Source organism: Typopeltis vanoorti, chromosome 10, assembly GCF_054136105.1.
Source record: "Typopeltis vanoorti isolate ZY-2024b chromosome 10, IOZ_Tvanoo_1.0, whole genome shotgun sequence".
NCBI classification, from domain to species: Eukaryota; Metazoa; Arthropoda; class Arachnida; order Uropygi; family Thelyphonidae; genus Typopeltis; species Typopeltis vanoorti.
This window is the reverse complement of record NC_143558.1, coordinates 124716370-124733440: the sequence shown is the minus strand read 5'-3', so window position 1 is coordinate 124733440 and position 17071 is coordinate 124716370. Positions and strand designations below refer to the sequence as shown.

Sequence of the window (17071 nt, the reverse complement as noted above, 5' to 3'; positions counted from 1 at the left end):
TTTGTTTAATAAAAGTTAAAATTTGTTCAATGATGATACACTTTTAATCGTTTACTTTCAATTTAATTAATTATGTTTCCATATGTATTCAAAACATCCTTTTAGATTTATTATGTTATAAATGGCACAGTTTTTCCGAAGTGTTGGTACTTCCTACATAGATTTTTAAAAAAATTACAAAAAGTCAAAACGACGTATAGGGAAATAAATTAAAAACACTATGTTTATTTTTGAAGTAAAACTTTAATTCCAACATGCTAATATGTTATTTTTCTTGCTTTTCTGTTCAAAATCGTCGATGACATTGTCGAGGTCTATTTCATCACTCAGTTGCTGTTTTGTAGACAGTACGGTAAGATTTCTTAAAAGCGCCAAAAAAGTGCCTCCTGGACGGATCGCCACACCCCCCCTCCCCAGCTACGCCTCTGTAACTTAGTGGTCCGTAAAATTGTTTTAGGCATTTTATTGGTCCTTGGGCTTAGAAAGATTGAGAAAGGCTGCTCTATGCAGATGACATTATCCTCTTAAATAAATCTTGAGGTGTTTAAGTGTATTTAGTTTAATTAAATAACTTCTCTGAAAACTTGTTATGCAGTGGGGGGGGGGGATTAAAATCTGTGAGGGGAAAAACAAACAAACAAAAAATAAGAAATGCATTCTGAAATAATGAATCCATAGAAGAGATTACACATCTTAGCTATTCAGGTACAATTTTTAGTAATGATGGCAGACTAAATATGAAAACAGACAAATGTTATGAGATAGCAACAATGAAGGAAACACATTAAAAATGAAGCAATCAGAAAACAACTTGCCATTATCAATACTTACGAATGTGTAGGCAGAAGTTATCATATATCACCTCTGCTTATATATTAATTAATATATTAACCAATGGGCATTTAAACAGAATGACAGATGAAAGATTAGGAAAATACTGTTCAAAGCAAAAATGACTAGAAAAAAAAAGGAAAGCAAAAAAAAAAAAAAAACCAAAGGAAGATTAAGTAAAATTTACTAACTTAATCAACTAAAGTTGATTAAATTAGTAAAGCTTCAAAAGATAGAAAAGTGCAAGCTAATCAAATAGACCGGACAAAGAATATATTAATTTGTAAAAGAACTGCTGATAGGAAACTAGTAAGTAATAAAAGATTGGACTATCACGATATACAGTACATTGCTCTCTCTCTCTCTCTCTCTCTGTGTGTGTGTGGGGGGGGAGGTAGAAAGCTATTTTAAATCTAAATGAGATAACCAAAGATTATGGTATGATAATATCAACAGAAAAATCAACAACTATGGCTTTTAAAGGACAAGATCAAGTAAGAACTAAAATAGTAATAGATAAGATTTTATAACAAGTGAATTCATTTAACTACCCAGGTAGTATGATTACATATGAAAATGAAAAAGATATAAACCTAAAGATTGCAAAATATTTAAAAATAACAGGTGTAATTAACTCTATATTTAAACCAAACCTAGTTCAAAAACAAACCAGACTAAAAGTATACAATACATTAGCCCTACCAGTCCTAATGTATGGAAGTGAAATCTGGGCAATAAAACAAAAAGACAAACAAAGATTAATAATAGCTGAAATGAAGTTTATGAGAAAAACTGCAAAGTATACTCTATTTGATCACAAAAGAAATGAAGAAATTATGAAAGAATTAAACCAGGAATTAGTAATAGAAAAAATGAAAAAATATAAACATAAATGGATGGAACACGTTCAAAGAATGAAAACAGAAAGATTACCAAAACAAGCCTTAAAGTACAAGCCATTAGGAAAAAGAAAACAAGGATGTCCTCTTAAAAGATTCAACAATGACTTTTAAGGCCAAAACAGGCCACTCTAGGCCTAAATCTTTGATAGGCATGATGATGAAGACAAGCAACATTATCAGGGCATATAAAGAACAACTATATGCAAAAGCACCCAATATGCAATTTGTGGAAAAGAAAATGGATAAGATAGTATATGCATTGGGATCACCATCTGCAGACAGCTTTATGGAAGACTTAGGAATTGTGCTAGTGGTTTTAAAATTAGGATTTCCCAAATTTTGAATTACACAACAGTCTACTAATTGTAGTTAATCTGGTATGGATGCTTAGACATTGATTATCATCCATGTTAATGTTTTAGTGGAATAAGCACACGTCTATAGATAATAAATACTAACTGAATTTATTTAGTTAATAAATTATTATGCCAATATTTTGCCCTGGTCACCAAGGCATCTTTATGAGCATAAAGAAATACTCTGAACAGGTGAACAGCCTGAGTGTGAATGGGAATCCTATAGTCGTATCTAGTGCGCTTTGTGGGTACAATGATGGAAACTTGCTGAAGGTCCCATGATGATGGTCTCCAAGATTTCTGGTAAAGTGAGGTAGCCAATTTTGTTAAGATTTAGCAAATGTTATAATGCTGAGCAGATTCCAGGAATGGTCTCTCAGATTTATATCTACTCCCGGTAAAAGGAAGGGTATTTTCCAAATGAATCCAGTATCTGTATCGATTGTATAGTCTGCTACACCAGAATGTAGGTAATGGATATAGTATTTCTTCCAGGCAGGTATTAAATATTCTTCCTATTTGTCTAAAGTAAGATAGTTCACAAGGTAGATAGTCAAGATGATCTTTTTGGTGAGTAGATAAGGATAAGTTATACTTTTTTTTAGAATGTGTGAAATTTTTTCTGGGGTGCCCCAGATACAGGGAATGGCAATGGATTTTTTGTGTTCTGAATTGGGGGAGGGAAGAATTGGGTTTGGTGGAAGAGCAGAGAGAGTTTAGTTGATTTTGTGTAGGGAGAAAGCAATTGGCTATAAAAAGTGTCCCAGATGTGATTGATTTCTGTGGAAAGACTAGTGTGGTCAGAGCAATGGTTCTAGCACGATCTGATAAGGGTTTGATGATGCCATATTGATAGCAGGGATTGGTATGTGATAGATGAATGCATCTTCCAGTGTCAGTAGATCTTCTGTGGATAGAAAAGGACTGTCACCTGATTGCCCAACATATTCTTAACTGTCAAATTTAAGGTAGGTTACTTCTAATGAATCTGCACTCTGTCCAAAGCATGTCTTTTAGATCCATTTTTCCTACCAGTGGTAACAGATGTATTTTGAATTTAGGTTCCTCTAGACAGAGATGGCTGAAGTATGTCAGATGAAAAGAGCATGGAACCTCAGACACAGATGAACATAGGTGGGGTAGAGAAAACTTAGTGGGCACTTCACTGTCCTGCAACTGACAGAAGACCAAAGAACCATCACTTGTAGTAAAGCGAGCAAGATTTATTTCAGTGACTGATTCATTAATCCATCAAATCAATGGAGAATATTTGTTTTGACAGTAAACATAAATGAGATACTATGTATGAATTATAAATAAATCACCAAAAACTAACAAAACTGGAATGTTCTGTAAACATATTAACTACAAAGTTTTTGCTTCAGTTTTACCAAAATACTGCATAGTAATTTGTCATAACTAAACATATTTTGTGCAATTTTCAAAAATGAAAGTCAGCAAAGCTACATACCATGTTGTTAGCCATCTGATATATCTTTAATTCTGAAATCCTAAATGACACAATATTTAGTTTAGAAAATTACAGCAAAAAACCTGAATAAAATATAAAAATATGTTAACAAAGCATTTCATTTCAGACAAAATTTTAAAAAGAGAAAATATTTACAGCTATGCTGTAATTGTTATATTTATGCTAATCAGTTAATAGATATCTGATATTGTAATATATGCTAACTGGACAGAATTGTTCAGACTCTCCAGGGACAGACAGAAGTGGAAAGAGTTCATTCGGCCTCATTATCATCATCATCCACATAGATGACGAAAGAGAGAAGAAGAAAAAGAATATATGCTAACTTGATTGACCACACAGGAAAAGTAAACTATTCAAGGAGTCAAGATAGCAGATGCAAACCCGATGGGCTGGTTTGCCGAGTAGATAGTGCCACAGCATTCCAGCATGGAATCGAATCTCACCATAGTATGAATGTTTGATAAAAATCTCAGTAGGAGATTTTTAGATTTTGAATAAAAATCTATGCATGTAACATGTAAGCATGTAACATTAATGTGATTGCTGTTGTGCAACTTATACAATTTATACTCTGTGCTGGATCAAATATAATAATACAATAGTGATTGAAAATGGTTGACTCTTTCAAAACATTTATTTGTAGTTTTATCATTCTCCAAATTCTGATAAATATTCATGGAGGGTGGGGGGGGGGGAATTAATATTTATTTCTCATAAGTTTAGAAGCCTTTTGTGGGTGGAATTTGCATTTAAAAAAAAAAAAATTCAAAATTAAAACCAACATCCAAGCCTTGGGTATTTAACAAGTGCACCAAGGTAGTCCAAACAAAGCATCCAGCATATCACAAAGTAGCTTGATAAAAAAAAGCTCACAGGACTACTTGCCAGTATGGTTAGCTGAGTGGATAGCATATCCGCTCTCCAGCCAAAAGGCTGTGGGTTCAAATCCTGCCGTGGGCATGGATGTTTCTGATTGTTTGTGGAAATACCAGTGGTGGTGGTCGGCGGTAGATGGCATTGGTGTAGTTGCAGTCAGTTGGTGATTGAATGGAGATGGAGTTGAAGAGCAGGTGCCCTCCCTTGATGAGTCCTTGGACTCCCTGGAGGTGTCAAATAATAATAATATGCAGACGATATGGTACTGCTAGCTGAAAGCAACAAAGATATCTTCAAACCCTACCAGAAGAGTGCTGAAACTAAGTGAAAAACATGGATTTAATTTCAACTTCAAAAAACCAAAACCATGCTGGTAACAAGAGAAAAAGGGAAAATACCCAATATAAATATTAAGATAAGAGGAAATAATTTAGATCAAGTAGAGAGTTATGTATATTTTGATCAACTAATTACAGAGAATGATAAGTGTGATAAGGAAATATTAAGAAATTGTTCAAAATTTTTCCACTTGGTTATACTATAAATTAATTGGTTTAATCCCTTATCAGAGTGTAAGCAAACAAAGTTTGTGCCTGAAGTATTTTCAGGACTGGGACAACTCATGGTAAAGGTGGTATGACTTCGCATCACTTGCCTTAGTATCCCATAATGCAAAGCACATCTCCTTGCAGACATGTATAATGCTATGCATTATGGGAAGGGTCACTACCCAAACCAGTTTCAACCTTTAGTGAAGTCTCATCAGTGAGAGCCAGACCCAGAGGTGATACCAAGGTTGAAGAAATCATATCTCATATATGAAAATATGACTTCTGCATTACTTCCACCTTGGTATCACCTCTGGGTCTGGCTCCCACTGATGAGACCTCAATAAAGGTCGAAACTGGTCTGGGTAGTGACCCTTTCCATAATGCATAGCATTATACATGTCCGCAAGGAGATGTGCTTTGCATTATGGGATACTAAGGCAAGTGATGCGAAGTCATACTACCTTTACCACGAGTTGCCCCAGTCCTGAAAATACTTATACTTCAGGCGCACACTTTGTTTGCTTACACTTGGATATGATTAAACCAATTACTTTATGAAATATTAAGAAGGATAGATACTAATTCAGCCTTCATTAGCATGAAAAACATTCCGACCTCAAGGGAAATTCACACAAAAACAAGAATTAGGCTGTCCAAATGCTTTGTATGGTCAACACTGCCTTTGAAATGTAGATCCTCAGAAGAATCCTAAGAGTCCCATGGACTGCCAAAAAAAACAATTTAGAGAAATTAGAGAAGACTGGAGAAGAAATGACTCTGTTGAAAACCATTAAGAAAAGGAAAACAGCCTATCTTGGTCACATACTAATGCATGAATCCCAACAAAAAAAAAAAAAAAAAAACCACTTTTAGAAGGAATGATACAAGGAAAAAGAAGAAGAGAAAGACAAAGAAGATTGGATAGGAAATATCAAAGACTGCACCATTTGTCTTCTGAAGAATGTAAAGAGAAGCACAAAATCGTACATGGTGGAAGATCATGGTAATCGACCTCTTGGGAGGAGATGACACCTGACAAGATAGGATAATGCAAAATATGAATTGGATGGGATATGGACTAGCACTAAGAGAATGTGCAGGTGAACTGGCAATGCTGTTGACTAGGCTGTTTGATCTAAGTCTCAGCTCTGGCCAAGTCCAAGAGACTGGAAGAAGGACAAAATAATTCCCTTGCATAAAGGAGGATCTAAGTCTGTGGGCGCAAATTATAGACCAACAGTATCTCAGGAGTGATGATGGTAAAAGTACTGGAGAAGTTAGTCAAAAAGAGAATTTTGGAATGGGTGGATAAGAATATGATACTCTATGAGGGTCAGTCATGCCTTAGTAATCCATTAATCTTTTATAGTAGAGTAACAGCTGAGTTGGATAAAGGGAATGCTATGCATGATAATGCTGGATATTGCAAAGTCATTTGAGAGGATACCACTTGGAACTCTGTTAAGCAAACTGCAAAAAATCAGGATGGATATAAAAATGGCGATATGGATAAAAAGGTGGTTGATGAACAGATACCAAAAAGTAGTATAGGAAGAGCAGAATCCAGGAGAAGACAAGTTACTAGTGGTGTGCTGCAGGGTCCTATGCTTGGATCACTGCTGTTTAATTTGTATGTAAATGATATAGGAAATAATTTGAAGAGGGGGGGATATTCAGTTTTCTGATGATGCAAATTAGGTAGGGTAATAGTTAATCAAGGTGATGTAGAGAGCTTGTAGGATGATTTAAATAGGTTGGCATTATGGGCAAAACATAATGGATGTCAATTTAATTTAGAAAAGTGTAAACTTATGCATTTTGAAATAAAAAGATTACAAGGGTTGAAGTTTAGATGGCATATTGCTAATGTAGCCAGGTTAGCTCATAGGATTACTTGGTTACTGAAGAATGCACTAACAAGCAGAGCTAAGGGAGTTATCCTTCTTAGGTTGGTCGATTGGTAGAGCCTCTGCTACTAATGGATGGCTCGCAAAAAGTTAAGCAGGTTTGAGCGCAGTTAGTAGTTAGAACAGGCCCAATCATTCGATGGTGTTGGCACATTCTCCCTCGATGAGTCTTTGGACTCCCTGGAGGTGTCATATAATAATAATAATAATAAAAATAATAATAAAAATAATAATGTATTGATAGTCTGAATTACTGTGCTCATGTCTGGTCATGGGCACAGTATCTTGGGAATGAGGTGGTGATGCAGAGGATTCAGATGCAAGTGAACCAAAATCATGAGTGGTCAAACCTGTAGCCTGTTAGTTGGAAAGCAGATATGCTAACCAGGCCAGTTATAGTAAAGTTGAGGAGAATATTAATAAAGTGCATTGTTGATGTTATTTGCCATCAGAAATAGACTTTCTGCTTAGGCAGATACGTGGGATTGTAGTTATATTAATAAGTGCAAAGTGTTGCACTTTAGAATGCAGCAATATATGGGTGTGTACTATATCAGTGGAACTGTACTTCAGAAAATGATCAGATTTGAGATCCATTATTGACAGTTGCATGAAGTTTAAAGAGCACATTGCAAGTGTTAAAAACAGTGCACATTATATTGATGCTATGATCAGGGGTACAATGATAAGTATGGATAAAGAAATGGTTGTGCTGTTGTATAAAGCAATGACCTGACCTCACAAGGACTAATGTACTCATATTTGGTTAGCTCATTTTCATTGTGATGTGGAAATGTGGTTCAAAGGCAACCAACCAAAGCAATATCAGAGCTCTGGAATTTTGGTTGTGGAGAAAGAGGCTAAAGGAACGTAAACTGCAGTTTTCTAAATAGAAAGAAAAGAGGTGATATGATATATTTAAGTGAGGGTAATTTTATTGGTTTAATGCAGAAGAGATTATAAAAATGAACAACAGGCCATCCTGATAGTTGTGTAAAGGTGTTGTAAAGAAGGATGTGAGGAGTAGATTTTATGTTGTTGGCTGAGTGAACCTCTTGTGATGAATGTATTGACTCCATGGAGATTGATTTTTTATTATTATGTGACACCTCCAGGGAGTCCAAAGACTCATCAAGGGAGAGTGTGCCAACAGCATCGAACGATTGATCCCTTACAACTACTAACTGCACTCAAACTTGCTTAACTTTTTGCGTGAGCCATTAGTAGCAGAGGCTCTACCAATCAACCAACCTTTGCTGAGTGTTGATGTAATAGTAATAATGATAGCAAAAATATTTTAATAATAAAAGTCCTAAGAAAGGCATTTGTCAAAGCTGAAAAAAAAAAAAAACTTTTTCACATCCAATGTTTATATCAGCTTGGCTTGAAATTTATTGTTCCTGCTTTGTCTAGCTCGGGAAATGTGTAGTGCAGTATACCAGAAATGCTACTAGAAAGAGATACTTGAAATAATTTTACAGTACTTTGACTAGCTCTGTAATTCAATGAGGCTTAATAAGGCAGTGTAAATATAACAATCTATCAAATTAATTAAACTCGTTCTTATTGTGATGTTTGCTTGCTGTGTAACCATTTAACATTATCACCAACTGTTAGTTTAAAGGAGTTGCACGTTTGCAGACCTTCATGAAAGTGTTTCACATTAAAGCGATCAATTGCAGGCATATTAAATGCTTAACTGTTCAATCTATAAGAACTAGTATTATCTGAAATGTATAAGTATTATGTATTTTCTCGATGAATGTTAAGTGGATTCGTTTAACTTCTTTCTCAAGGTGAAACATCCTTTTGATAGGCAGAAATCGTATGAAAGGGAGGGGGGGGGGGGTCAAGAATAATTTTTTGTACATTCTGGAACACTAATGCAAGTGAATTTCAAACTTACTTCTATTCCTAAACCCAAATAAAACAACTAACAAATAGAAATATAATCATTTGATTATATTTGTTACTGGAGCACTAATTTATATCATACCAACGTAAGCAAACCACGACTACTTAGAAAACTGTAAACATCACAAAAACAGTAAAAGGGCGCAGCCATGTTTTCTAACTTTACATATGTGATAAAATATTTTAGAATATTAGAACACAAAATAATTTTTTAAAAATTATTTTAGAATAAAAATAAATAAATAATAATAATAAAAATAAAATTATTTAATATTAAATACTTTTATTATTATTATTTTATTCACATATTTGATACACAGTCAAAACAAGATATCATTTAAACAAAAATTTGATTGATGATAGACAGGGCTGCCACTCACATTTATCGAAATTCCCCAGATTAGACCTCAAAAATTCCCCATGTAGTAATAACTAGGGCTGGCATTTTTAGGTCGTAAAAAAGTGCAAAATATACGTCCAAGTATACAAAAAAACATCCGAAATATGCTCTTAAATATGCAAAAAACTAAAACTATGCACTTAAATATGCCTTTATTAATTTATAATTCTGCATGGTTTAATTAAAACCATAATATAAAATACAAAAAAAAAAAAATGATATTTAAATAGTTACCTACTAACTGACCAGAAAAATGACTTAAAAATTTTTATTAATTTTTTATTTATTTTTTTTATTAATTTTTTATTAATTCTCTCTTTCTCTTTTCCTGTAACAAAGTATACTTACATTTTTAAATATATATATATAAGTTTATATTATACAAAGAATACATGCTTAACTCACTTTAATTGACATTTCCTCCGTCTTCTTCTTCTTCTCCAATATCTTCTGGTAATTGATCACATTCCATTTGCTGCTTTGCGGTATTAAGTCGATTTTTATATCTATTATGAACTGTGTGACTTTCCAACTCCCTGATTAATGTTTTCGGTGGCTCCCAAGAAGTACACGTTGCATTTTGCCTCGCTAAGCACTGCTTTGCTAGGATTCTGTCTCTCACAGTTTCTGTATTTAATGAATTAGCTAATTTTGTTTTTATGCAAATCACGTGTGAGAAAATTCGCTCCACGCATGCGGATGAATGCTGCAGAATAGTAAGATTTGTCATAAAATATGACAGTAAACCATATTTATTATTATTCATACCATCTTTTATATCAGTCAATGAATGCCAATATCTTTAGGAATTGGTAGATCTGATGCTAAGAGACGATAACTTCACCACTCATCATCTATTTGATTTAACCTAATATCATCAACAAGTGAGGGGAATTGAGCAGCAAGAGGAATAATGGTAGATTGTGACTGGCTGGGGTCACTAGCAACTTTGGGGTCGAAGATTCGTAATTTTGCAACAATACTGTCTTCTTCGAAGACAAATCTTTACTTTATTTGCGAACTAAGTATCACAAGAACCTTTAAACAATCATTTTAAAATCTCAACAAAACAGAGTTCCCTTCGAAAGGGTTTCTAATTAAGTGCACCATTGCTCTACCACCGAAGTAACATAATTGACATTTTTATAGTTGTTTTGGTTTCTTGGGTCAATTTCTGATAATTTAGCTGTTCTTAAAATCTCATATTTAATGAAGCAACTAAGTCATCATCATCATCATCATCATGCATATCAAGGAATTAGGCCTAGCATGGCCTGTTCCAGCCTTAGAAGTCATCGTTGAATCTTTTAAGAGGACATCATTTTTCTTTTTCCTAATGGCTTGTACTTTAAGGCTTGTTTTGGTAATCTTTCTGTTTTCATTCTTTGAACGTGTTCCATCCATTTATGTTTATATTTTTTAATTTTTTCTATTACTGGTTCTTGGTTTAATTATTTCATAATATCTTCGTTTCTTTTGTGATCAAAGAGGGTATACTTTGCAGTTTTTCTCATAAACTTCATTTCTGCTGTTGTTAATCTTTGTTTGTCTTTTTGTTTTATTGTCCAGATTTCACTTCCATACATTAAGACCGGTAAGGCTAATGTATTGTATACTTTTAGCATTGTTTGTTTTTGAACTAAGTTTGGTTTAAATATAGAGTTAATTACACCTGTTATTTTTAAATATTTTGCAATTTTTACTTTATATATTTTTCATTTTCATATGTGATCATACATCCTAGGTAGTTAAATGAATTCACCTGTTCTAAGATCTTGTTATCTATTACTATTTTAGTTCTTGCTGGATCTTGTCCTTTAAAGGCCATAGTTTTTGATTTTTCCGTTGATATCATCATACCATAATCTTTGGATATCTCATTTAGATTTAAAATAGCTTTCTGTAAGTTATCTTCAGAATTTGTAATTATTATTTGGTCGTCGGCAATGAGGAGAGTGTTTAAGTTAACTGTAGGTGAAAGTTTAATTCCTTGATGTAAATTTTTACTGCATTTTATTATTATTTCATTTAAGTAGATATTAAAAAGAGTTGCTGAGAAGGGACATCCCTGTCGGACCCCTTGGCTTATCTTTCTTGTATATGATAGCTCGTGATTTAATCTTATTTGTATTTGATTATTTTCTCATATACCTGTGATAGCTTTTAGGATATTATTTGGTATTTGTCTTTCTTTTAGTATGTTAAATAATATGTTTCTTTTAACTTTGCAAATGCTTTTTCAAAGTCAATAAATGCAATATGTCTTTCTAAATTATATTCTCTTCTTTTCTCTATTATTAGTTTTAGGCAAAAGGCTGGGTCTATGCATGATCATGCTTTTCTAAATCCATTCTGTACTTCTAGAATAAAGTTTTCGGAATATTTCATTAGTTTGCTATTTAAGATTCTGCTATATATTTTGTAACAGGAATTTAGTATACTGATACCTCTATAGTTTTTAGGGTCATCTATGTTACCTTTTTTAAAGATAGGAATCACAATTGCTTTTTCCATTCTATTGGGGGGATACCAGTTGAATAAATTTTATTTAAAAATAATAAGATTCTTTTTTTGAATCTTGTTCCTGCGTATTTATATAGTTCTGAACCCAGCTTATCTTCTCCAGGTGATTTTCCGTTTCTTGTTTCTTTCAGGCTGATTTCTAATTCTTCTTCAGTTATTTGCTTTTCATTTTTGTTAATTGTTTGCCAGTTGTCTTTTTTAAAATATTTGTCTGTCCACAGTTCTGTGCAGTAATTTAGAAATTCTTCTAATTTCAATTCAGTGTTTAATTTTATGTTTTCTTTGGTATCTGCATTTAAGTGTTTCAAAATCTTATATACATTGGGTCTTATTTTATATAAATCATGTTCTAAATTAGAAACAAATTTATTCCATGATTCTCTGTCTTTTTCTGACTTCTCTTTTAGCTATGGCTCTTATTCTTTTATATCCTATTTCATCTTCTAATCTTTTACTGCTTAACCATTTGTGATGCTTCTTTTTTCTTTTTGATTATTTCTTTCATTATGTCATCCCAGATCTTCAGTTTTTTTTCTTTTATTGAATTTTTTGGTCTTTCCTAAGCTTTCATTTGCTACTGCATTTAGTATCGTTTTTATATTAAACCATTCTATTTCTATTTCTTCATTTTGTTTTATTTTATCTAGATATTGGTTAATTCTTTGTTCATATAACCATTGTACATTTGTGTCATTCAATAGTCTAGTTTTATAAACAAATGTTTCAATTTTTCTTTCTGTTCTTGTTACTTGTAGCCATTTAGGTGGTAATCTTAATTTTATTTTAATAAGGAAGTGGTCACTGCTTATTTCATATCCTCTGTGAACTCTAACATCTAGTGAAAATTTTGATGTCTTTTCATTTATAATATGAAGTAATCTAATATTGATTTCCATCCTCTTGCTGCCCAAGTATATTTATGTATGTCTTTATGTTTATAGAAGGAATTCATTATTTTTAGGTTATTATAAACTACAAAATCAATCAATATTTTACCATTTCTGTTTAGAGTGTGTTCTCCATGTATTCCTATATTATTATTAATTTTCTTGTTTCTAATTCTTGCATTTAAGTCTCCTGCTAAAATTATGTAATCATTTTTATTTATTTTATTATATATGTTTTGTAGCTGATTATAAAAATCAATATTATCCTGTTCTCTTCCCTCTTCTGGGGCATATAAACCAATTATTGTTAAATAGCCTCTATCTATTTTTATTCTAGCTTCTATTATTCTTTCATTCCATAATTTATAATGTTTTAACTATTTTGAAAGGGAGTTATGAATCCAAATCATCACTCCTGCTTGTGCTCTTTGGTCTCTGTCGACTCCACTGTATATCACATTAAAATTTTCAGTTCTCATAGTTCCTTTTAATTTCTTTTTTGTTTCAGTGATTACTGCTATTTTAAAATTTCTTTCATTTAATAACTGGTCTAATTCTATTTCTTTATATGCTATTCCTCTTACATTACAGTTTGCTATGTGTATTATATTTTGTCGTTTCCATTTTCGTTTTACCTTTTCCATTCCAGGGTCGTTTCCCATAGATTCAATCCGATTATCATTTTATGTTAGCTTACAAGTAGGATTATGTTCTCCATGCCAGGGGATTAGCCTGGTGATGGAATAGTTCAGTGGTAGGGCTGCTACCTTAAGGCTTCTGAGCTAGCCTTCTTCCGAATTTAAACCCATAGGAGGAATAAGGTATATTGAATGGGAAAGAGTAGATTATAGTAAGGTTTATAGAGAGGGCATAGTTGTATGGCCAGAAATGAAAAGACCCCATGGCCCTCGAGTACTCTAATAGCATAAGGGTCATAAAATAAGAAGAGTTGGCTGATAAGGCCTTATAAGAAAGATTAAAGTAAGTGGATCTTCCTCAAAGTAGAAGAAGGAGAGGATAGATCCAGCTAGTGGTCCATGGGAGTTCCGCTTCCCTCACAATCAAGATGATTGCCCCTATGGCCCTGTTGGTCCATGAGTCCTTATTCAGTATATTCGGACCACCCCACCATATATATATATACACACAAACGCACGCACGCGCATGTACACACACAGACATGGTGGGCTCCCCTATCCGCCACCCAGGGGACGAGCTCTCTAGGGGTTACAGGGTCCCCCGAGAGTTTTCTAATTAAGTGCACCATTGCTCTACCACCGAAGTAAATATCATTGACATTTTTATAGTTATTTTGGTTTCTTGGATCAATTTCTGATGATTTAGCTGTTCTTAAAATCTCATCTTTAATGAAGCAACTAAGTGAATTCAGATATTCTCTTGATACATTTTGGAATAGTTGGTGTAACCTGAAATGCTCTGATTGAAAATCTATATTAGGTGTATTTACTTTTTCAAAAATATACTGAAGGAAAAAAAGCATTGGTCTGGTTCCAAGGTCAGTAAGTGTATCATAATTTTTTTTTTGGCATTGTCAATTTTATTTGTCCTTGATTCCTTTTGAAACTATAGAACTAATGCATCATACTGTACTAAAATAGTTGATACCACTTTTTCCCTCGACAGCCACCTGGTTTGAGCAAGTTTGGGAATATTATGTGTAGCTATATCAGCAGCTTCTTGAATGAGTACAAAATCTTTTTGCCGCTTAGCACTGCGGGAGAAGTAGGAGGTTAAATCCTTTAGAAAAGCTTCTAAGTATGAGGGTAAAACACTGACTGTATGACTAGCGCATAGAGCAAATGAATGACAAACGCAATCCATCACAAAAACAGATGGGACGTCTTCTTTCAACAGTTTCGGAAATCCACTATTAACGCATATCATGGAGGAACAGTTATCACTACCAAACCCAATGATATTGCCAAGGGGAATGCCATGATCCAGCAGAAGCGTTTTGACAGCACTGTAAAGACTTTTAGCACTTCCGTTCTCTACACATACTATGTCTAGTAATGCATCAGCTACATCTTTTTTTATCTGTATCAAAATACCGTACAACAACAGCCAAGATTTGAGTGACGGAGATATCTGTACTCTCGTCTATTATAATTGAAAATTTTTGATTCTTGCATATTTCGGTAAGTTGACACTTTTCATGGAATGATATTGCATTCTGAATAACATAAGAAAGTTTAGTTTTCTTCATTGCCAACTTTCCAACAATTTGGCTATCAGGAAATGCGCGTTTACACATCCTTACAAAATGATCAACATGAGAAAATGGGATGTTATGTGCTCAGAAAATAAGCTAGCAATTATTAACTCACTCCTAGCTAATTGTTTATCCTCTGTTGATGCTTTCTTATTAAGAAATTGGGTAATAACAGCTGTCGACTTCGCAGACTGATGATTACTTTTATGTTTGGCTGAATCTTTATGCTTTATTAGCGCAGATTTGTTTACGTTTTTACATATAATATTACAACACTTACAGTAATTGGTATCTTTGCTGTTCATGTCTTCCTGTTGCCAATCTTTCAATTCAGGATATTTTAACCAATCTTCTTTAAATTATTATTATTATTATTCCTGGCACCTCCATTTCCACCACAACTGGTATTCTATGTCTGTAAATTGTGTGTGTTCTGAAGGGCCGATTTGTCTGTATGCGGGATAAAAAAAACAGAGTTTCCAGGAGAAAAAACCCTGCTACCTCCTTAGGAAATCGGCTATCTCAAATGTTTGAGAATACCACTTCTGTTTTTTTTTTGATGGCTCCATATGGTTGGATTGGAAGTACCATAAATATGAAAATAAGTAAAAATATTGATAATTTAAACAATTTGTCAGACATTGTACAAGCACAAGGATCTCTACGATAACACTGCAAGAGGTTGTGCTATATGTATGTAGCGATGTAAAACCTGTGTGATAAGAAAGGGAAACAAAACCAGAACAGAGCAAAAACGGTTTATTTATCAGATATATCAAAAAAAAAAAAAATTCGCGAATATAATAATAAAATATGACAAAAATGTTAAAATTCAAACTTTTGTTCAAATTTCCCAAGATTTTGGGAGTTTTTTTTTATTAAAAATCCCTAGATCCCTAGGTAGCGGCTAAATTCCCTAGATCTTGGGAAAAATCCCAAGGAGTGGCAGCCCTGGTGATAGAGAACAATTCAGATTATACCCAAGAATCTAAGAAAAGTCCGTCAGGTAGCGTCGTAAAATATGGTCTGTTCCAAGTAATGCTGTTTTTTTTTGTAGGTCATGTGGGGTAACTTTATTGATGTTTAATTGCTGTAAATAGTTGGATATCTTCTTTGAAGTTGCACCAATAACTATGGGATGACTTTGGCGTATTTAAGCCACAGTCAGCCAACTTCAATTACCATTGATAATAATTGATAATGATTAATGATTGTTGATGATGATGATGATGTTGTTGAAATAATAATAATAATAATTATTATTATTATTATTATTATTTGCCCACAAAAACACAAAGAGAGAGACCGCCACCAATCATCGTACGTTTTACCAACAGAAGTCTGAGAGACTCCATTCTTGCAGCAAGCCAGAAAACAAGACCGACAACAACGATCTTAACTGATAAAAAAACTCCCAACACCAATCTATATAACGGAACACTGAACTCCATACTTGAAAAATATTTTATATCAAGCAAGGAAGACAAAAACAGAGAAAACTACAAGTTCCTGTGGACTAAGAATTCTCTGATATTTTTTAGAAAGAATTAAAACACTCGAGTACATATAATTACAAAGGAATCCGACTTATACAGCCTACCAATGTAAAACACTAACTTTTCACATCCTTAAGAACAAGATTAGAAATCACTTAAAAACTATGTAATGGAAACTTCAAACATAGGCGAACATATCCAGTCAGACAACATAAACTTCAAGGTCTTTGACTTTTTGAAGAAATGGTCAGACAACATTTCCACTAATACAGACTTCACTATCGTACACACAAACGTGAGAACTATAAACAAACACTGGCTTACATTGATAACACAGCTCAATTATACCATGATAAACAGAAATGCGCAAATACTGACCGAAGTTGCAATAAACGACATAGAAATTTACGCATACAACATAAATAATTGCCAAACCTTCAATTTATGTAGACCAAACAAAAGAGGAGGTGGCATTGTGGCATTTATCAAAGAAGAATACAATGTGACTGAAAAACAAACTAATTTCGAACATGCGGAAACACTAACTTTGGAAATCACAAATAGCAACAATAGCACTAAATACACAATAAACACTATATACAGACCACCAGATAATAATCCACTCAGCTTTCTTCACGAGTTAAAAACATGACTAATCGGCATCGAACCCCGTACAACACACAGGCTCATTCCTAATAGG

At 33.4% G+C, this 17071-nt stretch overlaps 1 protein-coding gene across 5 annotated transcripts in view; it reads right to left on the bottom strand.

The window, feature by feature from the left end:
• Window positions 1-9172, bottom strand: part of Ube4A (Ubiquitination factor E4A) — a 346330-nt gene extending 337158 nt beyond the window's left edge. Inside the window, exons 1-2 of one of the 5 annotated variants that reach the window (XM_090399157.1) lie at window positions 9114-9172; window positions 3561-3600 (exon numbers count right to left, since the gene is read on the bottom strand). In XM_090399157.1, the coding sequence (XP_090255283.1) occupies window positions 3561-3575 (15 nt within the window). In that variant the 5' untranslated portion in view covers window positions 3576-3600; window positions 9114-9172. Of the gene's footprint in view, window positions 1-3560; window positions 3644-8824; window positions 9027-9113 lie in introns of those variants that run through there. The other 4 variants (XM_090399156.1, XM_090399154.1, XM_090399152.1 and 1 more) reach the window with 4 other exon arrangements.
• Between the last annotated feature and the right edge of the window lie 7899 nt (window positions 9173-17071).